The sequence below is a fragment of the Amia ocellicauda genome, chromosome 12 (genome assembly GCF_036373705.1).
Source record: "Amia ocellicauda isolate fAmiCal2 chromosome 12, fAmiCal2.hap1, whole genome shotgun sequence".
In the NCBI taxonomy this organism is placed as follows: Eukaryota; Metazoa; Chordata; class Actinopteri; order Amiiformes; family Amiidae; genus Amia; species Amia ocellicauda.
Genome location: NC_089861.1, coordinates 27140073 through 27167386, shown reverse-complemented (window position 1 = coordinate 27167386; position 27314 = coordinate 27140073). Strand labels below are relative to the sequence as shown.

Sequence of the window (27314 nt, the reverse complement as noted above, 5' to 3'; positions counted from 1 at the left end):
AATTGATACAGGAGAGGCTTTACCTACACGGGCAAGACCATACATGTACTCTCTAACTAAACGGGAGATGATTCACCAGCAAGTTCAGGAAATGCTGGAGGCAGGGGTGATAGAGCCCTCCACTTCACCTTGGGCATCCCCTGTGGTGCTGGTAACTAAGAAAGATGGTAGCTCATGCTTTTGTGTAGATTACCGCTGACTTAACGCAGTAGTGACTGTGCCAAATGCATTTCCAATGTTAAATATAAAAGAGATCTTCAGCAGTTTACATGGTGCTTGCATCTTTAGCTCATTGGACCTCAGAAGTGGCTATTGGCAGGTACAAATGTACCCAAATGACCAACACAAAACTGCATTTATCACACATGAAGGGCTCTACCAGTTTTGGGTGAAGCCTTTCGGGCTCTGGAATGCTCCTACAACTTTTCAAAGATTGATGGGGGAAGTTCTTCAGGGCATGATGTATGACTTTTGTTTTGCTTACCTTGATGATATAATCATTTTTTCCCAGAGTATCAAGGAACATATGGAGCATTTCTGAAGAGTATTACAGAGACTGAGGGAGCATGGGCTGACGTGCTAACAAGAGAAATGCACTTTTGGCATGAGTAAGCTGAGCTTTTTGGGACACAGTGTGACACAGGATGGCATACACACTGAACCAAGCACAGTTAAAGCTATTGTGGAGTACCCGAGACCGAAGAAGATCAAGGATGTTCAGCGATTCCTCAGTCTAGTTAATTGGTATAGTGGGTTTATCCAGAATCTAGCCAAGATTGTCAAACCGCTTAACCATTTGAGGAGAAAGGGAAAACCATGGGCCTGGACATCCCAAGCAGAAGAGGCTTTCCAAACTGTGAAAACTTGCCATGGCTTCGGCCAACACACTGAACCATCCTGATATGGTGCTCCCATTCCACCTGGAGACTGATGCTAGCGAGGTTGGGTTAGGGGCAGTGCTATTTCAGTTGGAAGGTGGCAATAAGAGAATTGTAGCTTATGCCAGCCGCACCCTGACTGACACTGAGAGGTGTTACCATACGACAGAGCGGGAATGTCTTGCCATTATCTGGGCAGTGAAGAAGTTCAGGACTTATCTGGAAGGTAGGCCTTTCACCCTTGTTACCACAGTGCCCTAAAATGGCTCCATTCATTAAAGGACAGTATGGGGAAGCTGGGTCGTTGGGCGTTACTTCTTCAAGAATTACACCACTGCAAAGGCAAGATCAACCTGGGTCCCAATGCCCTTTCTTGTGCTCCGGTGGAGGAGACTGCTCCTGCAGGAGAGGAGGAAGAAATGGATTGTATGGTGCCACCAACATTAACAGAAGTCGAGGCTATTGCTGCAGTTTCAATCAACTCTTCTGAGGAAGAGCTAGTACCTTTCACCAGGGAGGAAGTCTGAGCAGCTGAATGATGAGCTGGCTGCAGGAATAATAAGGACCCTGCATGAAGGACATGAATCCAAAAACAAGAAAGACCACCAACAGGTGAGTCAGTTTATCAATGATTGTTGATGATCTTCTATTTCAGAAATACCTTGATGTTCAGACAGCTGAAGAGGGGTGGCGAGTCTATGTCCCGAATAAACTGAGGGTCAAAGTCTTGGAACACTTTCGTGATTCGAGAATGGCGGCACATTTGGGATGCAAGAAACTCTTGAGCGAATTAAGCAGCGCTTCTCATGGCCTGGACTTCGGAAGGATGTATGGAAATATGTGCAAAACTGCTCAATATGCCAGAAATCCAAAAGAAACAACAAGCTCACGCCTGGCCCCCTGCTCATAAACAAGGTAGAAGGTCAATTGTCAACCTTGGCAGTGGACCTAATGGGTCCCCTTCCAATGACTAGGAAAAGTAACGAGTACCTGCTTGTCGTGGTGGACCAATTCACAAAATGGGTGGAGCTGTATCCATTAAGAAGAGCAACCTCCAGTGCTGTCATTACCAAACTGGTGTTTTGTAGATAGGGAGCTCCGCTGCGCTTGTTAGCGGACAATGGCCCCCAGTTTATATCGATGGACTGGAATAACTTTTTCAGTGAATGGAATATCAAGGTGCTGCACACAACCCCATTTCATCCACAGACAAACTGGGTGGAGACGATGAATCGTACCATCAAGTCTATCTTGTGAGCCTATGTCCAAGCCAATCATGCCAAGTGGGATGAGTATTTGCCATGGTTGGGGTTAGCGATACGTACTGCGGTACAAGAGTCCACTGGATTTTCACCGGCAAGACTCAATCTTGGCCGTGAACTCTGTTGGCCACTAGATAGGGAACTGGAAGGGCCGAGAGAGGAGGAAGTTGAACCTTCGGAATATGAGGAGTTCCTGCATGTTCAACTTGAGGATCTCTATGAGTTAGCCCTATAACAAAAGAAGACGAGTCATGGATTTACAGGTTGGAACAATGGTTCTGCTGAAGACTCATTCGATATCCTCTAAGCACAGCAAGTTTTCTGCTAAACTGGCGATGGGATGGGACGGACCGTACCAAATTGTGCAATGCACATCCCCTGTGAACTATATCATTGCAGACCCTCATACTGGTCAGAGTAGAGGTACCCACCATGTTGTCAATCTGCGGCCTTACTTGGAGAGACAAGATGACGGGGCACTCACACAGGTTTTACCAGCTACTCCCTCTACCAGTGGTGAGCACACTGATACTGCACCCAGCCCACCCTATGTTCTGGAGCACCACTCCATAGGGTCTCAAACGAACTCAGAATGCAATGACTACCCTGATGCAATAGTACCAACTGACCAAGTTAGGGAATCTCCTTTGCCAGAATGTAGGCTCAGACCATGTAAGAAAATCGACTATGCCAAATTTCATAATACTGGAAACAATTGAGGCAGGGTCTTTGCTTGAGTCACAGGTGTTTGTCATTGTAATGATCATAACACAAAACAAATGTATATATGTTGTACAGTTTGTATTATCTTTTGTTCCTTTTCAGTGCAGCGTTTGGCCTCTTTAAGTTGGCGCTGGGGGAGGGAGGATGTAATGGTACCTTAAAGGCTGGCTGCATTGCCTGCTTTAGACAAGAGACTGCGCCTTTAAGGATTCTCCCAGCTCTGCCTCGGGAGTTGAAAAGGGAATCGGTTGTTTTATCAGGAAATAGACAGTGTTTGGGGATATAGGGGTTGACCTTGAATGGAGCAGGGAGTCAAGGAGCAATGCAGGGAGAGCAGTGCAGCACAGTGTAGCAGGACAGTCAGGGAGGCCGGGCGAGCTCGGCTAAACTTGGGTAAAGATCATTATTGTGCACCCAGGCTGAAGCAAGGAAGGGCTTGGAGACAGTGCTGGCCAGCAGGGACATCCAGGAGTCACAATCGGGTAACAATAGTTATCTGAGTGGAAACGATGTTTGCTGTTTTCTAAAAGGCCTTAACTAAAAGTTCAATGAGCTCATTGACCGTGACTGTGAATGCGCTCCACCTCTGAGGAAGCCGATTCTGGACGGAGTGAAATACAGAGACTGAACTGATTAATTTAAGTTTTTATTATTTGCATATGTCCATGTTTTTAAACTACTGTCTGTTAATGAAGCGCCTGTGTTGATTTAAGTTCCTGGTGTAATTGAATGTCAGCTTGAGCAAAGCTTTAATCCAGAAATACAACACGGGGCCGTTTTCTAATTATAAACAGTATAAACGAATAATTCACAATGCAATTGCTCCTCCAATGTTAAGGCTACTGGGGATATCAGTGCACTGAGTAGGTTAGTGGGGTGTTGTGGTGTTAATGTGTCCCTGAATGAAACGGAGTGTAAACCTGTGAGTGTATCTGCTCTGACCCAAACACACACCAACAAAATAAATGTTTGTTGTTATTTCACTTTCAATATTGTTAAGAAACTAATAATCAAAATAATAGGATTTAGTTACAAAGTGAGTAATAGAATAACACACCTGGTGTCATATTATAGATTTACTGAAATATTGGCAGAGAAAGGGTGGTGTTACACTGTTTAGAATACTTACAAGGCTCATTTGTCAAATTATTAGTTCAATTAATAGTTAAATTAAGTAACTGAGTTGGAACAAAAACCAGCAGGGTACCAAGACAAGGGTTGAGAACCACTTATATAGTCATAAACACCTGCATACTATAATGATTTGTAACCTCCATGAGATTGAAATAGGCCTGTCTCATAATGGACAACAATTATTCCTACAAAACGTACCTTTATGTGTGTGTGAGGGGGTGGGGGTCATTTACTTTTTTTGTTATAATTTTTTTTTTTAGCCCAGTGTATTGGGAAAGGAACGGCACCGGCCTCACCTGGCTGGGTTTGTTGCGAGAGAATGGCAGCCACTCGCTGGATGTCCGGACGGGTGGCGGGGTTTACCGCATCACAGGCGCGTCCCGGGCCGACGCGGGGCTGTACCGCTGCTTCGTGAGCCGCACGCTGACCGGCCGCTTTACTCTGCGGGTCCGCGGTCTCTCTCTCGGCGAGCCGCCAGGGCTGCTGCGAGGCAGCCTCTTAATCCAGAACAGCCTCATAGCCCTCACCTGCGGCCTCCTGCTGATCGCAATGGCGTGGCTGTTCTCGCACGCCTGCCACCACAGACATTACCGGCGGCTGCGGTCAACCGAGGAGCCGAACAGGGGTCAGGGACGGGGGGAGCTCCCACCGGAGAAAGCAAGTGACTCTGAGATTGAACCGCGACTTCAGACGCCACCTCATTCGGATCAAATGGATGCAGAACAGCCTTCAATGAGTCAAGAACAATCTGTGAACTAGGCATTCCTCATTTATATGAAAAACACAAAGATGAACTGGCAAATAACGCATTACTGTATTCGATGCTTTCCCCCTAATTTTATATTGCCTGAAAAAAATAATACATTAACTGTGCCCTAAACATTTTTTCACTAATATCATCATTGCCTAATTGTTATTGTTGTTTGGAAATACAAGATACCCTTCAGGACAGTTTTCTTTAAATGTTTATTGGTAAGATTTAAAATATGACCCTACCCATTCTGTTGTACTTGGTTGTGATTATTGAATGCATGTATATGTTTTATTAAGCATAACCTTCTCTCAGGCCTTTGTATCACTGTGTATCACTAGTCTAGTGCTGGGTCTTCATATTGGCTCTATAGTAGACATCATAGTTGAGTATGAAGCAGACAGGCCTTGTGTGGTGGCCTTGGCCAGCCTAATCCCCATCACACCAGCTGTCTCATCTCATGGGACTGTTACCTGGGACCACCAGGCCTTATGTTACAGAGTGGTCCACTCAGCCAGAGGACCCAGGACCACCGCCCAACCCACATCCATGGTGAGTCTCCAGTCTGGATTCATGGTCAGTCCAGAGCAGCTGGAATTTGATGAAATGAAGGTCCAAGACTGTTGTGCTTAAACCTGTCCGAATCTAAAAAGTGATGCTTGCCTGCTATGAGGTGGATGTCCAATATGTCGGCCTACTCCACATTTACTATGCACTCTGGAGCAGAAGACCCTGGGGGACATCTTGCTGGACTTCCACGGACAGCTGGAAATCTTCAACCTATGGTTCCTCTGGCAGCATCGTGGCTTTTGTGGGGAGCTGAGGGAGATCAGATCACAAACAGCTGTTGCTGGTTCTTCAGCACTACGTTTGAGCAATGTAAAATCAGTTGTATTACAACATATGCACATTGTTTAGTTCAGTATTGTCTAATTGGCTTAAAATATTTGTGCTGGTTTTGAATATTGCTTGATTTATTTGTATTTATTAGTTAAAATAATATTTGTATTAACAAATGTTGTGTTTAAATAACTATTTGGTTTTATAATGTATATACTTATTAAATACATAATCTAAAATATGTATTTTGCTGGATTAATAAATTGAATCTTCAATTGAACACAACACCCCATTGATGTTTTTTGTTTGTTTTGCATCTTAGTGTTTTCCTTTGACCTTTTAATCTTTTGCACTAAGTTAATAAAATATTTTTGAAATAAGAATACAATCTTAAATTAAGAAAGCACTAATGTTAAGGGGGATTAGTATAATTACTTAACACAAGATATAATCTCTTGTTTCAAGAAATCAGGTAACAATAAATAATTTCTTGTTGCTCGTAAATTCTGACTGGAAGAAAAAAAAATCTTGTAGTAATAAATGACTTTTGGCAGTGTAGACTTTTTACTTTTCGTATTCCGTTCAGGACTACAGGCAATTAGCAATCTCTCCCATTTTTTATATAACTGTAACACACTATAACCTCCAGGGGAAAAATAATGATATTAAAGGAGCCAGAGGTGTAATTATGTATATCAACTGATCCTGAACATTGTTTTCATCATCCCAGGACAGCACAACAACTACTAAAATTGCATTTAGAAATAACTAAAATAAATACAAATACAAATCTATACTTGTAGACCCTGAAAGTTATACCCACCTGACTTCTGTATTAATCTGCATGCATGGCTGATGTTTTTTAATTGCCGAAACGTAATATTAAATGCGACCACTATTAAATAAATAAAATATACCTTATTACATAAAAGAAACGCAAAGGTTAGTTGGAAAGACACACACCAAAGATGGATATATATGGGACTGCAAAATGAACTTTATTGTGGAACTAAATAAAATGTTGGAATGATTAATAGCATCTTTATAATGACGGATAACGGAGACAATTCTGGGATTTAGAAGGGAACTGCTTTGAAGTATGTTGTCCAGGTAATTAGTTAATTGTCCAATGCCTAAAATCCCATGGGATTAAGTTCTTCACTATCGCTGAAACAAAAGAACCGATTCAATGAGGAAACTGATCCGATTCCTATCGGTCACCAACATGAGTCCAACTGCATCACTATTTACCTGGCTCTCATCGAAACCACCGCCATGGGAAAAATACGCTCATGAAAAACATGAAGTCCTTCAGATGATAATGTTTTCACTTATAACACGCTGTTCTTGGTAGAACAAACATGCTGTTGCGGTTACTTTTCTTCATGACCCTTTCAATAGGTAAGTGAGGCATTTAAAACAATATATAATATACAGGACAGCTGGAAGAGTCCACACGTTGTTTTCTTTCTTCTTTTGGGATAAATAACTTTTGGATTCAAATTCACCGTGTGTTTTCCAAAGATGAAAGTTATATATTTAATAATGCCTTAATCGATTAAGACTTTATTATGTTATTATTTTGTTATTTTAACCATTTGATTTGTAGACTTTCAGTATTTATAAAGAAAAATAGGGTGCGCCGTTAAAAGCTAACAAAATATACATTATTAAAATAAACTATAATTTTAATATTAATGACTCTGGCAACACCTGCCTTTTCAACTGGTTATTTATTCTAGCTGCTCGAAACGCATGGATCTTGTTTCAGGTTTGGTTTGGATACAGCTTTTGCACTTTTACACTGAATACAGGTCGATATCTTGGTTTATCAGTAAACATCACTTTTGCTGTGTTTTTATGCCAAATGGTCAGTTCTTCCACACTTATATGACGTATTTCTCCAATGGTGTTGTTTTCTGTATTTACTACCAGGCAGCCTGGTATATTTGCTTAAGGTTTCAAGCCCACACCCTAACCCTTTATTAAGGGGGTTAATAAAAGAGTCGATTAATAAAACAGGCCTAAATAAATAACTTCTTTGGATTCTTAGGTTGGCAAGTAAGTAATAATCATAATTACACCAATTACAAATGCTCATACTGAGTACAGAATATAGGCTAATTACTTGCAATTTAAAAAGAGATCCAAATCCCGTTTCCTATACAGTTCAGAATCTATTTTCTATGTATTGAGTCATTTAGTATTAATTATAAAACAGTCTGTATGTATTCCAATGTATATGGTTCAGGTTGTTCATGTTTTATGGTTAGACCTATTATTTTAAGCGGTTTAAGTTCAGTTCCTCTCCACCTCTGATGTTTTTCTCTGTAGTTTCGCAGTGTTTGGCTGTTCTAGTTCATACACGACTTGTTGCAGAACTGTTTGCTACACAGTGTATTAAATCATCTGAAGATAAAGGTGTTGTAAGACGCACATGAATTTGAGAATTACTAATCGTTTATGAATGTGCCTTGCAAAGAACAACAACAAAACAGCATGTCAGGATTATTATATAATAAATATGAATTGAATTGAGATGGTAAAGGACACTCACATTTCCCATGGCTGCAACCATGACTATTTTCAACTTTAAGTAGAAGTTGACTTATTTTATTCTCCCCCTCTATCAGACTTGTAACTTAATATTAGAAGCTGAGTGAATATTTGCCAAAGGTAACTGTATAATTGTGTATTCCTCCTCCAGTAGAAAGCTTGACTCCCACACAGGAATGTGCTCTGCATTAGAAATGGTAGATTGCAACGCAACTAATAGTAGGTCTGCAATGAATGACTTGCACACAGTCCCTGTGGACTAGCAAGTAATGGAGAAGTGAGGAATGGGGTGAAGCAGTCTCCTGTTGTCTGGATTCTATTTAGATAAATCCTGCCTTGTTTTGCTTCATCTGCCTGCCATCCCTAATACCTCTATGGGATTTTTAGGTCAATTGTTATATTCATTTCCTAAAGTGATCTTGCAGGTCTTGAGTTCTAGATTATCATCTGGGACTTTCCATTCAGGAATGTCAGGAAGTCTTTAACAAGTTTTACAATTGGTATTGTAGCACTTTTTCTGTTGCTCTTCTATTGCTCATTGTATGGCTCTGCTTGAGGACTGATGGTCCATCCAGGCTGCATTGTCCTTGCAAATGAGGAGTTGGTTAGGATTGTCTGAGAGGTTTACTCCAGCAGGGACTCTGATGGAAAAGCATTGAAAAAATACATTGCCATGCTTCAGTCACAATGTATATGAGCTTAAAGACGTTTGTGAAAATGCCTCTGCATCTGAAGGGATTTTGCAATTTATATGTTGCGGTTACAGCTCCAGTCTCCCGTCATGGAAGGCCTGAAGAAAAACAATTTGTTTAATGCTTTAGTTACAAGAAACTGACAAGGTTTTGTTTACTAGCCGAAGAAGGAGGGTCTGGAATATACCAGTCTGTATTTAAAGGATTTCTACACAGGGACAGGTCCTGATACCTCATCATTGACAAGTCTGGGCCAAGTGCATTTCAGTTATTGAGTTGATTATTTATTTCCTTCCCTTTGAATTCAGTGTTGTGTATTCAAACAGCATGCATTTGATTACAGACAACCCAGATGCTATTTTGAGAGATCTGGGTCACCAAAGCAGTGTTGGCTCCTTTCCTTTCCAAATTATTTATCAAAATATGGATTCACATGATTCACTGCAAGTATGTTAATGGTAGTTCTCGTACCCTAGTTTCAACAAAACTGATGACTCAACCTGAGTGTGGTTTCCTGTTGCACAATGGCGGACATGGAGAGAAAATATTAAAATTTTGGGCAATGACATAACAGGACCGGTCATGGCCAGGTGATACTGAAACCTAATTTAGATTTGCACTGTAATCATGATCAAATCTGTGGGGCAGCAGTGTGGAACAGTGGTCAGGGCTCTGGTCTCCTGAATGGAAGGTTGAAGGTTGTGCCCTTGACAAGGGTGTCTGCTAAGAAGTATAATAATGGGAAGTCACACTGAGGTCTTTTGAAAATTAAGGAGCTTTTTATTCAAAGATAGATTTTTTTTATTTTCTGTTTCAAGGACTAGGCCTAACACCACCCTTGTTTGTAGGAAATACCTTAAATAAATCGTAACATTTTCAATAAATATTACCTTCAATTTATTTTTAAGAAATATTGCCTGTCTATCCAGATCTCAATTAAGTTCCATTTGTATTTCCTCATAGCCTACCTTCTGTAACGTGGACAATGATCTGTAGTGAACAACATGGTTCCAGCAGAAAAATATTCAACATTCCCAATTAGCCCTGTAAGTCTGTGTGTGTTTTTAAAACCTACAGCATACACAGAGGATGTCAGAAGGCAGGCAGTGCCATCGGGCATCTCTCCTACTGGTTTATCAACTGCTCTTAAACTTTCGTTAAACGTGTCATCATAGTTCACAATCTGCTTGATTTGGGCCGTCTTGAGCAGATCAATTAAAACATCAGTTCCAGTGCTTTAAGGTGGAGAGATCCACAATGTAGGTATTTAGTGTCAGTTGATAGACAGCATAATGCTTTGCAGGAAGTTATGATGTTAATATTGGAATCGTGGAGATCAAGATCTTGGCAATTTATGTAGGGTTGATGATCTACACCTGTCCATTCGTACTGAATTAATCTGTGTTCCACAGGGTCATCAATGGCGATCTCCGTGACCTGCCCAACCAAGAGGTACGTGGTCATCCTGTTCCAGCCTGTCACGCTCACCTGCAACTACCAGACCTCCGCCCAACAGCCGCCAGTGGTGATTTGGAGGTACAAGTACTTCTGCCTGAACCCAATCCTGACGGCCCTGAACCCCAGCAGTGCCGCCAACCAGCTGACCCAGGCCATCCCCAACTACAACCCCATTATTGATTGCACTGAGAACCAGCGCACTGTCCGCACCGTGGCCTCCAAGCAGGGTAACACCATCACTCTGGCAGATGGGTACCAGGGCCGCAAGATCACCATCATTAACAGTAAGTGTATTGCACCTGTGTCTGATCCGGGGCCTGGTGGTCATAGAATGAATAGCCTCGGTAAGAAGAACATTTGTAGAGTAAGGGCAGCGCAACACCAAGAGACCCAGCAGACACGCATAGCACGTTCAGGCCTTTGTATCATGCAAACTGAAGACACTACTGTGAAGGGCTGATGTTTCTGACTGCCAGTACAGAATTCTCTAGGTCTCAAATCTGTTTAGTGCACATGGTGGTGCTGCTATAAAGAGTTTGAAAAGGTGTTGGAAGGTACAGGCTACAACTGTGGAATGAGACCATTGGACCTCAGCAGTGTTTAATGATTTGGCTGTGATCAAAATCCTTGCACTCCCAAATTTATAATGAACCAAACACCCAATGGGCTGAAGAATTACTTGAATTACTCCCATATAATAAGTAATCTAAAACCCTTGGATAACCGAATGACTGAATAAAATACAGATACAAATCTCCCCTGGATGTGAGAAGATTCCCTAACATGAATATGATCACATGGAGTTTTTTTTAAATCTTGAAGGCTTGGAGAACAGTGTCTTTTACTTTGATCTACAGTGTGGATGATAGTGTTAAACAAATTTGAATGTGTTATGAACCTTAATGTTACACCAGCAGCTTCTTTCAGTATTGTGGCGTATCGGTTAGGGCTCTGGACTGTGCAGTGGAGGGTTGTGGGTTTAGTCCTAGGTGGGGGACACTGCTGTTGTACCCTTGAACAAGGTACTGTACTGAGATTGTTCCAGTAACAACTTAGCTGTATAAATTGGCAATTGTATGTAAAAGAAAAGTGATAGTGTAACAGTTGTAAGTTGTCATCGATAAGGGTGTCTGCTTAGAAATGTAATCATAATTGTTTGTAACATCTCTCTCACGTTTCTGTCCCAGATGCTGACTTGAACTTTGCGCAGACAGCGTGGGGAGACAGTGGAGTCTACGTCTGCTCTGTGGTGTCCACCCAGGATCTGACTGGAAACAGTGAGGACTACACTGAACTAATCGTGCTGGGTGAGTGTACCTGGAACAAATCTGCTTGAATCTGGTGGTTTGGTTCCTGAACAAATTTCAAAGGAGCAGTTTAGAAGTGTTTTTAAATTGCAGTTATTTTTAACCTAGTTTTGTGATCTCTGGCATCTCAGACTTACAAAGCACTGTCTGTGCTTTCATCTGTCAGCGGCCCATGTCCTACATGGTTTGTGCTTTAAACCCATGACAGAGGTTATGGGAGAATGCAGACAATGTCTTTGTATCCTTGGGTGAGCTTCTTTAGCCCAGTTCCTCCAGTCAACACAACCATTTAAATGGGTCACTGTCATTGCTGTCTTCTACCCAGGGCTGGGAGTGCTATATCAGTTCACTAGTTTATATGGTCAATTTTGAACAGGTGTGAGTGTTTAATTGTAATGAGGTTTGGCTCTACTTGCTTGACTGAGGGAACGCTGGGTCAAGACCATTGAACTGCTGCAGAGGTGGTGACTGGGGAGGAGGTGGAATGTGACACAGCAATCACCAGGGGTGTGTGATGGGGATGGTGTATTTGTATTTGTACTTTATTAGCAGTTGTCTGCTTATGAAATGTTATTATAAATTGTGATGAACTGAACCCTCCTTCATCACTGCCGGCATTATGGCTCTGTATGCCACCTCCGTTTGTGCTACGTTTGTGCCGGTTTGTGCCATATTTGTTTTCACCCGTGCAGTTATAGTTTTTTAGATATTCATTTTTTTATTATCAGTGATGACATCACCTAGCACCCCATCAAACTCCACATTGATCCAAAGTGGTGTCATTCGTTTGTGCTACATTTGTGCTGGTTTGTGCAGCAAAAATAATTGTTTGTATTGTAGAACCCAGGTAAAGAATTAAAGTCTTCAAGCACAGAGGATAATGTATTTATTTAACATGCCAGCCTGGAAAGCCCTGACATGGATGCTCTCCACCTGAGCGGAGTCTCTCTGAACAGCAAAAGTTAACAGCTTTCATAGTAGACATGACATGTGGTTCTGTGGGCAGGGTCAGTCACATGTTTCCAAGAAGTGTTGCCTCGAGGTCAGGTTCCTGGCTCTTGTAATGTTCGTGGCTGTCTTCCTGGGGGAAGGTGTGGGATGCAGAAACCAGATGGTTTCCTTTGATGTACTGGGAGAGGTCCGGTCCCATGGTCATCTTTAACAACTGTTAATCAATAACCATGATGTGACCTCTCCAGCCTTAAGATAAGCCACAGAAAACCTTGAAGCAAATGCTGGGAGGGGCTTCTGCAGCATCAGCACTCCTAAAACAGCCTTGCTAACATTTGCTTGACAATTAATACAATTGGCTCTATTGACATATTAGTATTTCAAACATTAATATAAAACATTATACAGTTTATACAACACATTAATATTTTTATTAATATAACCAACATGGTTCTTGAGATATTACACATTATATTTGAATCACCAGTGGTCTCTTTTCTTTATGCTACGATTGTGCCCATTTGTGCTGTAAAATACATAGGCTATGTTGGTCTTATCCGGCTTCAAAAGTGTATTCTGCTTCAATATAATTCTGCTTGTAGGTTGCAGTGCAATCGCATAGCAGGGTCTTTAACTTAATGCAGCAGTTAGTTTCAGGATTACCTCACTGATCTGGGTTGAGTGTCAGCTAATATTACACATTAGGCAGAAGTTAGTTCTGACACATTTCAAATTTAGAGTGAGATAATGTATGTGCACAAATTACAAAGCAAGCAACTGCACTAACATGACGATCATTTGTATCAATAGCCTTTCACTGGTAGAATTGCCATTGGTTTTGTGGTCACCTATTGAAGGCAAAACAAGGATTTCCAGTCAAGGCCTTAGTTTCTTCTGGATTCAAATATAGAACTAAAACTCTTCAAACATTAGATTTTGCTTCTACATTACTTGTCATTTAGCAGACACTCTTATCCAAGGCAACTTACATTTGTACCCATTTATACAAGTGGGCATTTTACTGGAGCAATCTAAGTGAAGTACCTTGCTCAAGGGTATAACAGCACTACACAATTTGAACCCACAACCTCCCCGTTATGAGTCCAAGGCCCTAACCACAACTCCACAGTGCTGCTTCTATGTACAGTACCATAGTTTTCCACACTTTCCAGATATTTATTTCTGGTTTTGATGCCACAAATTGTGCACTAGCAAGTATACTTAATTGGGTTTGGTTTTTAATTTCATTTACTGGTTCTGATGAGCACCAAACCAATAAACCTTAAGTGGAGAAGCACTTGCTAATTTAAGCAAATAAACAGAAACACGTCTTTAGACAAAACACTCTACCATGAAATATACTTTGAACAAAAGGAACAAAAGGTTTGATTTCGGAGATTTTGACCCCCAGATCTGCTTCTATATTCAGGTGATTTCTGTATCGGGTGTTTAGCAAATACAGATGTGTTTTGGCTTGGACCAAATGAGAACTTCAGTCTTCCAGCAAATTACAAATTGTGTACCCTGTCAAAGTTTAAATGATTGTAAGGTGGCACTTTAACTACTTTCAACTACTAATGCGACACCATACACATTTGTAATTTGTGATTGGTGAGTTGGTCAAATGTTTGCTTAGGTTTAGGATCAGTTTCACTTGTCCAATTTGGTTGAAGATTATTTTGTTTAAAAATAGGTTTAGAATATCCAGTGAATGTTGAGAAGCTGAAGTTCACTTTTGTTCGTCAGTACATTTAGTCTTGATGACAACAGGTATGGAATGTGCCTTTAATTATTCATATCTTCAGATAATTCTGCGCCTACCTTTTCCAACTTCCTGCTAAAGAACTGAGTCGTAACAACTTAGATTAGCAGGAAAATCCTTTGGTCTTTAGCAGTCCAACTTGTTCTTTAATTTTCAAATGCAGTTGTGAATTTAATGGACAGCCTGCATTATTTCAGTCTTAATTACTTCAGGTATTTACACTCTGTGGGATTTTAAAATGGTAGACTTGTTAAAATAATGAAATTATTAAAAGCTTTTATTATTAGTGTTTGTTTCAGGCAGTTAGACTTAGCAAACAAATGAAACTCAAATCAATGGAGCTGCTGGCTTGCTATTTGGAGTAAACATCTAGAGCCCACTGTGCTTGAAGTTTACACCTGGATTAATGATTGACCATTTGTAGAAGTTTGCACACTTCAGACCCACAGCAACACAAGCTCGATTGCCTGAAACTGTAGGTGAAGGCATGGCTTCATAAGCCGCATCATACTTTAATATCAGTGCACGACATTTATGTTGCTTTGAAATAAAAGCACTTTGATTCAGTTTCTGAATCCGTATAGAATAGCACATTGTCCCACATGTATTTTGATATGTTTGCTTAGTTTTACCCTATCAGGTGACATTCCTCCAAACTGATACCTTTGTTAGATTATTAGCTTTTTCTGGCATCTGGTTCCAGCTTCTGTCACCTGTAACAATTTTCATTATATTATATAGTTGGGCGCCAGGTAGGATAAAGCCTACCACAATTAATCATATATAAAATGGAATAAACCATATAAGAATAATATAACATTAAATGGTTAGCAGAAATATAAGACTCCTGACTACACCCTGTGCCATGATTTCACATTAATGATGAACATCATGCTTCTATTAGCTGAACATTAAATCATTACAGTTCAGATGTGTGTGTACATTTAATACATATGATGACTGTGTTCACTGTAAACACTGTACAGAGAACACACACATGCACACACACATAACAGGTGCAATTAATGTGAGTTAAGTCTACCATAAAGCAGTGTAAGTTTCTGAAAATGCAATTGCAATTGGCTTTTGCATTTACATTTTAATGTTGTCTGCGAATGTGCGTACTAGTATATGGAAATGAAAAAGCAAATGAGATTATTTTAATTTCATTTTAATTTTGTCCCAAATAATGCTTGCATAAATGGAAAATTCATAATGCAATTGTTTGATTGCATAATGATGTTCCATTTTGCATTTACATTTGAATTATGTTCTCTTAATTGCTTCCATACACCACCTGCTTCCAGGTCTTTATACATTGTTGATACAAGGGTGACTTTTAAAACCTGCTGGGTAGGGGCTCTCCAGGACCAGGGTTGGACACCCCTGATCTTACCCAAGCAACTTGTAGAAGGGACCTTGTTCGGTAATCGTTATGCAGATAAGGTCCTGTATGACATGACGTTGGGAAAAATACACAGTCATAGCTGATAACACAAATGTTTTTGCTAAATGTGCAAAACAGAAAAAAACTTCTACTTTTTTGTGATAGTCAGTGTACCCTTGTAACATTTTCCCACCCAGAGTACAATTTGAAGGGCAGGTTTCATTTTATCATTCTGAGAAAGAAGGCATTGCAGTTTATATCACAAATCTTGTATAATGCCACATTCGGGTTTATGGCAGTCTCCCCTTAGACCTTAAGAAATGTACAGGCCAGCTTATATAAACTTGTTTGATTGCTTCTGTACCAGTCATTTGTACCCACACGTCTTTAGATTTGAAGGCACTGGTCACACCAATCTGTACTGCTGCATTATTTAACCGTCCACAAAAGTAATTATTTGCATAGGGTGACATACGGGCTGTGGCGGTGCTGAAATGAAAAGCAGATTGATGAGGAATAGAACTGGGGCAGCTGCCAATGTAATTAGGAAGATACATGTTCACATTCAGTATGTAAAGAAGAATTTTGGATACAAAATATTACAGGATGACCGTATCTCAGTTTGTACCTTCAGCATCAACACCATTTTGCCCTTTTGGTGTTGAAATATATTATACCATCCAAAAGGCCACTGAATAGTGCTGGTCGATCGTGGCTGATGTTGCCCATTGGTCTCTTTCTCCTAGACTGGCTCCTGGTGGTGCTGGTGGTGCTGGGATTCTTGCTCTTCCTCCTGCTGATTGGCATCTGCTGGTGCCAGTGCTGCCCACATACCTGCTGCTGCTACGTGCGCTGCCCCTGCTGCCCTGATCGCTGCTGCTGTCCCCAAGCACGTACGTACCCCACCCTAAAACAAACAGCCTTCCTCCTGGTTGTGAATTTCCTGTACTGGGTCTGGCCAGTCATTCTGTTTCTCTCCCACTCATCTCTCCAGCTGTTAGCAATAACCAAACTTCCCAATAAGTAAATACATTACATTTAAAAGATTAATAAATACCTGCTGTGTGCCTAACTGTTAAATTAGCAATTTTTAAAAATCCTGAAAATGTATTTATTAGCAGATATCCTTTACCCAGTAAGAGCAGGAAAATTCCAAATACACCCCGTTCTAATCAGATCTGCGGCTGTGTGCAGTCCTTTCCATGTAACATTTCAGGGCCCTGACGGGGCAGAGTGTGTGCAGTCTGCGGTCCTCTTCCAATGCATGTAGAGGGGGGTCAAAAGACTCCAGGATGATAGGTTGATTTATGTGAAATGCCGACACAGCCTTGTGTAGGAAGGCCGGGTTCGTCCTCAGAGTGACTCTGTTGTTACTTCCTGAGAAGATCAGACAGGCTTTATTCACAGACAAGGCATGAATCTCACTAATTCTCCTCGCTGAAGTTATCGCTATAACGAAGGCCACCTTTGTGGAAATGGGCTCAAAGGGAGCTCTGCTGAGTCCTTTTAGAATGAATTCAATGTCCCAGGCTGGAATGGTGTCTCAGCCATCTTGCACCCTTCAGGAACTGGAAGTGGGCTCCTGGGGAGACATTGTCAATCTTATCATGGCATGCTGAGATAGCAGCCAAATATACCTTCAGTGTGGATGTAGATTTCCCTTCCTCTAGCAACTGCTGAAGCACAGTACACTGCAAAAATGCACCTCCAAATTTAAGTTAAATTATACCAAATTTGAGAGAAAATTACTTAAAATAAGTAAAATTATCTGTCAGTGCAGTAAGAGCTTTCTTGAAATAAGACAAAATGCCTAACCAACTAGAAAACGCCAAAATCTTGAAATAATTCAGAAGGCACAAATTTTAAGCATTTCTAACAAGATTTAAGTAAGAGTAGTGAGAAGATGCTAAACAATTATTAAAAACAAGAATGAATGTCTTGAATCATTCATTAAAAAGCCTCTCTCATTATAAAATAGCTTATTATACCTATAAAATGTCCTATTTTAAGGTGTTATATCCAAGTAAGAATTCACATGATAAATATTCTCAAAACAAGTGAAATGAACTGACTCACCTGGTTCTTGATAAGTAAATTAATCTTACAATTGTAAATATGTAAATACAAGAGAATCACACAACACTGGATCCACATGTCTGGCTAGACACCAGTTTTGGAAGGCAAACATCTTATAAGTATATTGGACCCTGGTAGGGGGAGCCCTGGCTGACTGTAGCATCTCTACCACATTATCTGGCATAGCCAGCTGTGCGGTTGTGGCTGCCTCTTTGTACTTTGAGTCCGTTTCTTTGACCTTGGATGAGGTCAACCATCTCCCCGAACGTCTGACCTGGTGTAATGGGCGCGGGGAGGAGCATGGCTTTCTCTGTGTCTTTCAGCTTGGCTTGCATGAGGCAGAGATGGTGTCTGGCTACAACCATAGCTGTGAGGGACCTTCTCTTGGTCTTCCCTCCCTTGCAAAGCAGGTCAGTCATGTAGGCTGACACCAACTCTAGCTCTTCTGCCTCTTCTGGGGAGGGGCGCTTCCTCAGCTGCCGGGCCAGGTGTACAGAACTAATATGGCCTGTGCGTTGACCACTCTCACTGCTAGGTCTCTGCTACGTAGGCCTTCCACTGCATCGTGTAGACCTGTGGTTCAGAGGGGCTCCTTGCCCTGCAGTGAATTGACCTGGGGGGAAAGGACCCCAGGCCAGGAAGTCGCAGGAGCAGAAGCTGGATGGGACCAAGAGGACTGCACTGCGTCAAAAAAGTCATTGAAGAGGGGTAGTACTTCTTCCGGCTTGGATGGCCTCTCCCACATCAGCCTGTTCTGTGGCACTTCCTTGGAAGCAAACCACAGAATTTCCATTGCCTCTGTAGCCCTCCTTATCAAGGCCCTGAAGTGTGAGCTGGGGTCTGCACACTGCTCTGTTGGAGAGCCTGCCTCCTCTACGTCTGCTCTGAAAAGGGTGGCTCAGAGATATCTGAATGGGACGCAGGTGGTGGGAAGGGTGGAGATGGTGGAGCCTCATGCTGGGTGGGCTTGTTCCTCTCTGCCCACATGTTCTTAGCCACTTCTGCAGGCTATCACAGACCTCTCTCTTCCTCTGTTATCTGTGAGTTTCTGTAAGGAAGTGGTACAGGAGGTATCAATCATACAGAAGATCTCATATAGTGAGACTGCTGCTCTACACTTACCTCTGTAGAGAAGTAAAAGCTGATGAATAAAGCAGACCGAAGATGCCGCAAACCTCAGAAGAGCGCAAACATTTTTTGTTACCAAACTCCAAGGATCAAGGGAGCACACTTACAGGTTAATAATGTGAGAATGAAAGAGAAACTGCTAAGCTCATTCACTGGCAAAGTGAAAGAAGAAATGTCAGATTGCAGCTGGCAGGAGGAGACTTTTCACAGACACCAGGGGCGGGAGTTCCTCCTGCCAGCAGGACTCCTATAGGGCAGCTTTGGTACATGTTTTCATGATTGGCAGGTCAGAAGGCTCTTCCCATTCAGTAATGGCTGTCTTTCGACTTGAAAGGGAACCTAGCCCACATGGCTGTATTTAGCATTGTCTAGTACTGGTGTTGTTAATACAGTATCCTTTAAGTAATCTCATCAACACATTTTTGTAATTAAAGAAAGGAGATACAATTCAATCAATTAATAAATTAATTTTGAAGACTTGGATCACATAGTCCCCTCTGTTCCAGGGTGAAATTGTACAACTGACTTTAAATGATCCATTGGCAATGTGAGAAGTGCTGATCATCCCGGCACACTGTGAAATAATCTGTCAAAGTCTATCTCACTGGTGTCGTTGTTTTGAACACCCTTTTCAATGCAATATCAGCTTTTTTCCTGCTCACAATTTTGTGCAACACTTCATGTGTCCTAATTCAGATTTCTCTGTTTTCTTTCTTCTTTCTCATGCATCCCAGTATATGAAGCAGGGAAGGCTGCCACATATGGAGTGCCCAGTCTGTATGCCCCTACCTTGTATGCACCCACTATGTACTCCCAGCCCCCCCAGGCAAAAATGATGCCCCCTGCTATGCCCATGATGCCCATTCATAATTCCAACAATGGGTACATGAGAGCATATTATGCGGCCAGCTCAGGTAAGGATTCAAAACATCCCAGGGCTAAGGGTGCAGATTAATTTTTGGTTGTGTATTTTTGAACCAGCAGTTCTTCATTACATTTTTTGGTCTTTGTTGTATCTTCCAGTTGGGCAAGGCTCTCAGGCTCCTCTCCTGCATGAACAAGATAGCGGTGGCAACTCTGGTAAGTCTGAAACAGCCAACGAAACACATTCCTATCACATTCATCATCAAAATAATTACAAGAAAGCTAACCTATATACACAGTGGGCAAACTGGATAGGACAAGTTATGATATTTTGACAATGTAAGACCTAATGACATTCCAGTAGACCATGACTCTAAAAGCCAGTGGACACTGTGTTGACCTATTTTATGTCCTAGAACTAACCATGAAGTTACTGCTATAGACTGTGAACCTGTACATGCATTAAAATGGATAAGGCTTTATAAGATTTTTTCATTTGAGAATTCATAAACCTCACCAGTCTAATCCAGTTCATATAGGGTCTGCACGTTTTCCAATTCACAATGTCTCCTGTCTTTTCCCTCAGTGCGCAGTGGTTACCGCATTCAGGCAAACCAGGCAGACAACTCTACGCGGGTCCTTTATTACATGGAGAGGGAGTTGGCCAACCTGGACCCTGCAAGACCTGGAGCTAACCGAGGGAAATATGATCGGTGTAAGATGACATGTTTAATTTGAATATGCATCTATAGGAAGCTATACTCCCTATTTGTATGTTAAGACGCTTGTAGTGCAGTTTCCAAGTGGAAAATAAGGCTGTACAAGAGCTTGTTCTGAGTCTTAACCTAAAAGGACTGCAACTTTATTTAAAATATGAAAAAGGTAGGGAGTTGGCTGATACAGCAATAGTCCTGTAGTTTCTAAAATCATATAAGCATCTTTTTAAAAATGAAAATTACTAAATCATGGCAGATGTCAAGTTCAGGATGTAAACTGTTAGTGTGGATGCTAATAGTCATTACATCCTGGATTGCGGTGAAACTACGGACTCTCCAGGTTTATCTTCCCCACTGCAACAATTATCAAGTCAACCCAGTGTTAGGGTTACTTGCTTACTCCTTGATGGGAAGTATGGTTTCTTTAGACATCATTAAGCATTACTCTGCCCACGGCTGCACGAAAAAGAGTGAAGATGGCATTATTATTTTTGACTTCCAACAACAGAGGAGATTAATCCCCAGGGGAGATTGCAAGTAAGCAATCCCACATTGCAAAAGACAAAAAAGATGCAATCTGTAGTGATCACTGTGATCACATTTGCTGGTTGCACAGTGTGTGTCAGTATTTTTCTTTTTCCTTTTGCAATAGCAAGGATCATTTAAAGGAAAAATAAGTGTGACCATAATGGTCAGAATTAATGCTTGTGGATTATTACATATCAAGTTTAGTCCAAACTGAAAGTAATACATTCAGGTACCTAAACAGAACGATAGCACACAACAAGAACAAAAAAACCTATGTTCAACTTTGTTACACATAAAATATCAACCTTCAAATAGACCAAGGAAGTTTATCAACCTGTTTTCTGTATTTACAATTCTGGAGTTAGACATCAGAAAGGAGGTTTATATAAATGTTATACAATCTGCTTCATAGGCATAAGCTTAATTAAAAAATAATAATAAATCAATTAAATGCTCTCGCATTTGGAGTGATAAAATCACAGGTCACAAAATGTGATCCTAATTTGCTAGCAGACAGATCCTGTGATTGCAGGTGGTTGGATCTAGCTTAACTACCTAAGACAAATCTCCTCTGAACAACATAATATTCCTGCAACTGTTCACTTCAGAAGTTCAGAATGATGCTTAATTCACTGAGATTCCCAACTGGCAGTTTCAGGTTTCAGAAGTCCCCCGAGTCACTATTAAGATGTCTTTGTGATTCGTGCCCCCTCCCCCGTTCTTTGCTCGTCTCAGTGAGTGAGGTGAGCTCTCTGCATGAGGACCGGGACCCGCGGGGAATCCTACGAGAGGGAATGGGCCGCGTGCGCAACCAGGCCATGATGCCCATCATGGACGCCGACGAGCACATGAGCACCATCAGCAGCGTCTCGCAGCAAGGCCACTACCGTGACGACGCCAGTAGCAGGGAGGGGGCCCGGGGAGGGGCCAGCCGTGGCCGAGCTCACTCCATGGACAACCTGGATGAACTGGGACGCACTTACTACGATGACTCTTACAGAGCAGGGGGGGGCAGAGGCCGCAGGTGAGCAGCACTCTCGTTTTGGCTCGTTATGGGCTGTCTTCAAGAGGTTGACTTTTGTGCTAAGTTTTTTTTTGCAGTTTTTACTAAGGGAAAAATGCGTCACAGAAATCTTCCCAAAACCCATGACACATTTCACCCCATTCAATAAGAGCTTGTCATGTTTACATAGTTTCTCACCCATCATTCAGCATGATTCTTTCTGAAGGCTAGACTGGAATGAGGTTTATGTAGACAATCTCGTTTTCGATTATAACCTACAACGGACCATACACCGTGTTCTGCCCTGTGAGATTTGCCATGTACTCAACGCTAACCTCTTCTGTCCCAGCTCTGATGACGAGTGGAGCGGGTGGGGCTATGACCGGGATGACCGCAGGAGAAGGGACTACTCCCCCAACAACCGGCGCAAAGACGCAGGGGTCTACAAGCGCTCCCATAGCCGTGACGACCTGATGGACCTGGAGCGGGGGCGAGGTCCCCCCCCACGCGGGGTGGGCTATGATGACAGCTTCCTAGAGGAGGCCCTGCGCAGGAAGCGGATGAACGAGCAGCAGCGAGTGGGCAGCAGGGAACGACTGGACAGCGACAGCGAGGCCCCGTCTTCACGCTCGGGCCGGGGGGGGGATCGCAGGGGTCCCGACCGCCGCAGATACAGCGACGATTACCTCCCGCCGCCCCCACCCCCCCCTTATAGCGACACCGAATCCAAGAAAAGCGACCTACGCAAGGTATGTATTTTTTCTTTTTTTCTCTGATTGTTTTGATGCTATTTAAACAATACAAAATAGGATATAATAAAGCACCCATCACACTACAGAGATGCTTTATATAACTGTTTTTGAGGCAAAAAACGTGATGTTCTAATCACTCTCTCTATAGATAGCAAACTGTAATCAGTCATCTTTCTCTTTCAGAACAGCGCTGTGAGCAGGGAGAGCTTGGTGGTGTGAAGCAGTTTTCGGAGTCCTGAAGGGGAGCCATCTCCCATTTTGGATAGTAAACTACATCTTTTAATTGGGATTTTCCACATTAGTATCATGTCCAGGAAGCCTCCCCAGTTCTGAATCATGATGTTAATGTTATAGTACTAAAAAGACGACGTGTATTTCACGTTAAAACAAATGGTTTGAAAATAAGGGAGGCAAAGTCATGTGATCTAGCAGGAATACAAAGCTTCACGGAGACACTGAAATGAAAGCCGTCTGATGGAGCCGTTCTTGTCCTATTAAACAGGAGTGATGTCCTGCAAACACTCCTGTTATTGGTGTAACACTGTGAAATTGTGTAAAAACTGATGATCTAACCAATATTTTACTAGAAATCTAGACTTATTTAAGACCCAGGTGTTAGAACTTCTCATTTTAACCATTTTGAAATGTCTTTTCTTTTTCTAATTATTAGAGTTCCTGAACCAAGCAGTGTATGTAGGGATTTTAGTCAGCTTTTGAGACAACAAACAAACAAAAATAGACTTAAAACTTAGCTTAGGGAAATTTATACCCATGTGTACATTGACATTTTTAAAAATAAGTCTACAATGTGTGTCTGCCTTCAGTTATTCTGGCCAATATATCTGCAATATATCTGAGCTATGGCAAACTGAATGGCCATTCAACCTCAATACTGGCTAACATCCATTTCCTTTTTGCAGAACAGTGAGTGAAGACAATCATTTTTTTATTTAATATACAATCATATTTGATTCATTTTTATACTCATTTAAATGTGTTCTTAACTTGTATAACAAAAGTAAAATGTGCATAGATTAGTTTACCACAACCTCACTGTGTGGTGCTCACAAAGTAGTCCCTTTTCTTGTGCAAAAAGTGAGACGTTTTGAGTCCTTGTCCTGCTTTGAAATCAAGCCAGTTTTAAACCTTGTGATTTAAGCAGATAACTTGTTAGACATTTAAATACACAGGGATGTTTTATTATAACTGGAATATTGAACATGAATCACTACCAGTCTTCTGAAGTGCAGAACATTTTTGTACAATCTAACTGAAGTGAACATCACAAAAGTCTTTAGCTCACATGGGGCATTTTAACCAGTGCTAGTTGTTTAACCCCTAATCAACAGTTTTAGCAAATTGAAATCTATTGGGATAATAAATTGATGATGCACAAAGTTATTACAGACGTCTGCAGGGGGCAAAGCTACTCCATTCTGTACATGTGCTTATGAGGTATAAACAAATAAATTGTCATGCCTTGTAAAATAACTGCAGTACTATTTGTTACCTTCACTACATTAAAGGGCTTATTGCAACATTGTACAAAATAAAACAAATACATTAAAATGTCGAACCCAGCCGATATAAATGCCTAAAGCAGATATTAAACCCACACACTTAGTGTACATGCATCACAATTTATAAAGCAACAAAGCACCTCATTGAAAACATGCACATTCTATAACGAGCCGCTCCGCAGGGCGCTGACCTCTGACCGGGACCGGAGTGAACATGACTGGCGTGTTGCTGGCGCTGGTCCTGCTGGTGCTGGCACTGGCTCCCGCCCGAGGCCTCCTGAGTTTGGAGGTAATCCTGGTGAGGACCCCAAAGAGTTCATACTTAAACTGGAGCGCATGTTGCGTCAGAGAGGCTTGCCGGAGGAATGCTGGATTGATCATCTGGAAGGGACTCTCAAGGGTGATGCTCACACATGGTGGTCCTATAAAGGTGATCACTACTCAGAATGGCCAGAATTTAAGAAAATGTTTCTGACCTACTTTGACAGATCCCTTAACAGAGTGCAACTGCGGAGAGAGCTAGACAGACAGCAGTCAGAGGATGATGACTTGGGCTCTTTTGCGATGAAGAATTGGGAAGTTTATCGAAAACTCCACCTATCAGCAGATGAAAGAGAGATAATCACCTTTGTCATTGATGTGCTGAGGCCAGAGCTGAGACCTCTTCTGTTGTGCCCTGTTCCAAGTTCCTTGGAAGATCTCATTCTCAGAGGTAGGCAAGTTGAGCACAGTTTGAGGAAAACAAGTCAGCTTAAAACTAAGCAAGAGAACAAAGTTAGCTTTAGTGGCAACTCGAGCAATACTAGCAGCCTGTTGGAGGACAGAACACAGAGGAACACAAAAGTAGAATCCAAGCCTGATGGTGGCAAGAGTAAAGCTGAAGTAAGCTCCTCAATACCACCAGAGTCTATTGTGTGTTTCAAGTGTGGTGCGACAGTGCATTTGCGTTACAACTGCCCTAAATCAGGGAAAGCCGCAACTTCACAGGGAATAATCACTGAGACTGTGGGAGCAGCTACACATGTCAAGCCTTCAACTCTTTCCCAGTCCCAGTCAAGACTGGAGCCTGTGTGTTTCTTGGTCTGATACACACTGAATCATCTAGGACTATGATCTCAAGCAATGTTGTAAAAAATACTCCTACAGCCTGGGTAGCCACTGAAGATGGGACCAAGCACACCATATTGCTACCATTAAATGAGTCATGTAGTCCACAGGGATACGGTGATATTACACTCACCCTGTTCGACAAGATATGGACAGATCCAGTTTACATGATACGACTATAGTAGCTGATGTGCTGATTGGGTTGATGTTATTGTGGCGCTTGGGTTAATCCTTGATATTGCTAATTCAAGGGTGTTGCGCTCAGACAGTATATGGATTAATGTGTCAGAGCCAGTGAAAGAGGTCGACTGCATTCTTGAACCGACAAGAGATGACCTGGTGATGTCTGATACGGAGCGACTACAGGGCATATTGGCAGAATATATGGATGTGCTCTGTGACAAAGAGCACAAAATTGATACAGGAGAGGCTTTACCTACACGGGCAAGACCATACATGTACTCTCTAACTAAACGGGAGATGATTCACCAGCAAGTTCAGGAAATGCTGGAGGCAGGGGTGATAGAGCCCTCCACTTCACCTTGGGCATCCCCTGTGGTGCTGGTAACTAAGAAAGATGGTAGCTCATGCTTTTGTGTAGATTACCGCTGACTTAACGCAGTAGTGACTGTGCCAAATGCATTTCCAATGTTAAATATAAAAGAGATCTTCAGCAGTTTACATGGTGCTTGCATCTTTAGCTCATTGGACCTCAGAAGTGGCTATTGGCAGGTACAAATGTACCCAAATGACCAACACAAAACTGCATTTATCACACATGAAGGGCTCTACCAGTTTTGGGTGAAGCCTTTCAGGCTCTGGAATGCTCCTACAACTTTTCAAAGATTGATGGGGGAAGTTCTTCAGGGCATGATGTATGACTTTTGTTTTGCTTACCTTGATGATATAATCATTTTTTCCCAGAGTATCAAGGAACATATGGAGCATTTCTGAAGAGTATTACAGAGACTGAGGGAGCATGGGCTGACGTGCTAACAAGAGAAATGCACTTTTGGCATGAGTAAGCTGAGCTTTTTGGGACACAGTGTGACACAGGATGGCATACACACTGAACCAAGCACAGTTAAAGCTATTGTGGAGTACCCGAGACCGAAGAAGATCAAGGATGTTCAGCGATTCCTCAGTCTAGTTAATTGGTATAGTGGGTTTATCCAGAATCTAGCCAAGATTGTCAAACCGCTTAACCATTTGAGGAGAAAGGGAAAACCATGGGCCTGGACATCCCAAGCAGAAGAGGCTTTCCAAACTGTGAAAACTTGCCATGGCTTCGGCCAACACACTGAACCATCCTGATATGGTGCTCCCATTCCACCTGGAGACTGATGCTAGCGAGGTTGGGTTAGGGGCAGTGCTATTTCAGTTGGAAGGTGGCAATAAGAGAATTGTAGCTTATGCCAGCCGCACCCTGACTGACACTGAGAGGTGTTACCATACGACAGAGCGGGAATGTCTTGCCATTATCTGGGCAGTGAAGAAGTTCAGGACTTATCTGGAAGGTAGGCCTTTCACCCTTGTTACCACAGTGCCCTAAAATGGCTCCATTCATTAAAGGACAGTATGGGGAAGCTGGGTCGTTGGGCGTTACTTCTTCAAGAATTACACCACTGCAAAGGCAAGATCAACCTGGGTCCCAATGCCCTTTCTTGTGCTCCGGTGGAGGAGACTGCTCCTGCAGGAGAGGAGGAAGAAATGGATTGTATGGTGCCACCAACATTAACAGAAGTCGAGGCTATTGCTGCAGTTTCAATCAACTCTTCTGAGGAAGAGCTAGTACCTTTCACCAGGGAGGAAGTCTAAGCAGCTGAATGATGAGCTGGCTGCAGGAATAATAAGGACCCTGCATGAAGGACATGAATCCAAAAACAAGAAAGACCACCAACAGGTGAGTCAGTTTATCA

At 42.0% G+C, this 27314-nt stretch overlaps 1 protein-coding gene across 1 annotated transcript; it reads left to right on the top strand.

The window, feature by feature from the left end:
* Positions 1–6816: 6816 nt before the first annotated feature.
* On the top strand, positions 6817–24259 carry LOC136764804 (lipolysis-stimulated lipoprotein receptor-like). The gene is made up of 10 exons (XM_066719131.1): positions 6817–6989; positions 10249–10578; positions 11482–11601; positions 16448–16594; positions 19640–19819; positions 19929–19985; positions 20356–20484; positions 21749–22037; positions 22366–22765; positions 22952–24259. The coding sequence occupies exons 1-10, from the start codon at positions 6950–6952 to the stop codon at positions 22985–22987; spliced, it is 1728 nt and encodes a 575-aa protein (XP_066575228.1). The 5' UTR covers positions 6817–6949; the 3' UTR covers positions 22988–24259.
* Positions 24260–27314: the final 3055 nt, after the last annotated feature.

What these genes read in the sequence shown, in the direction of transcription:
- LOC136764804 (XM_066719131.1), top strand. Translation starts at nt 6,950, where the DNA reads ATGCTGTTGCGGTTACTTTTCTTCATGACCCTTTCAATAG. An exon ending in CACTGAACTAATCGTGCTGG is followed by an intron (nt 11,602 to 16,447) that starts GTGAGTGTACCT and finishes TCTTTCTCCTAG; the next exon opens with ACTGGCTCCTGGTGGTGCTG. An exon ending in AGAAAAGCGACCTACGCAAG is followed by an intron (nt 22,766 to 22,951) that starts GTATGTATTTTT and finishes TTTCTCTTTCAG; the next exon opens with AACAGCGCTGTGAGCAGGGA.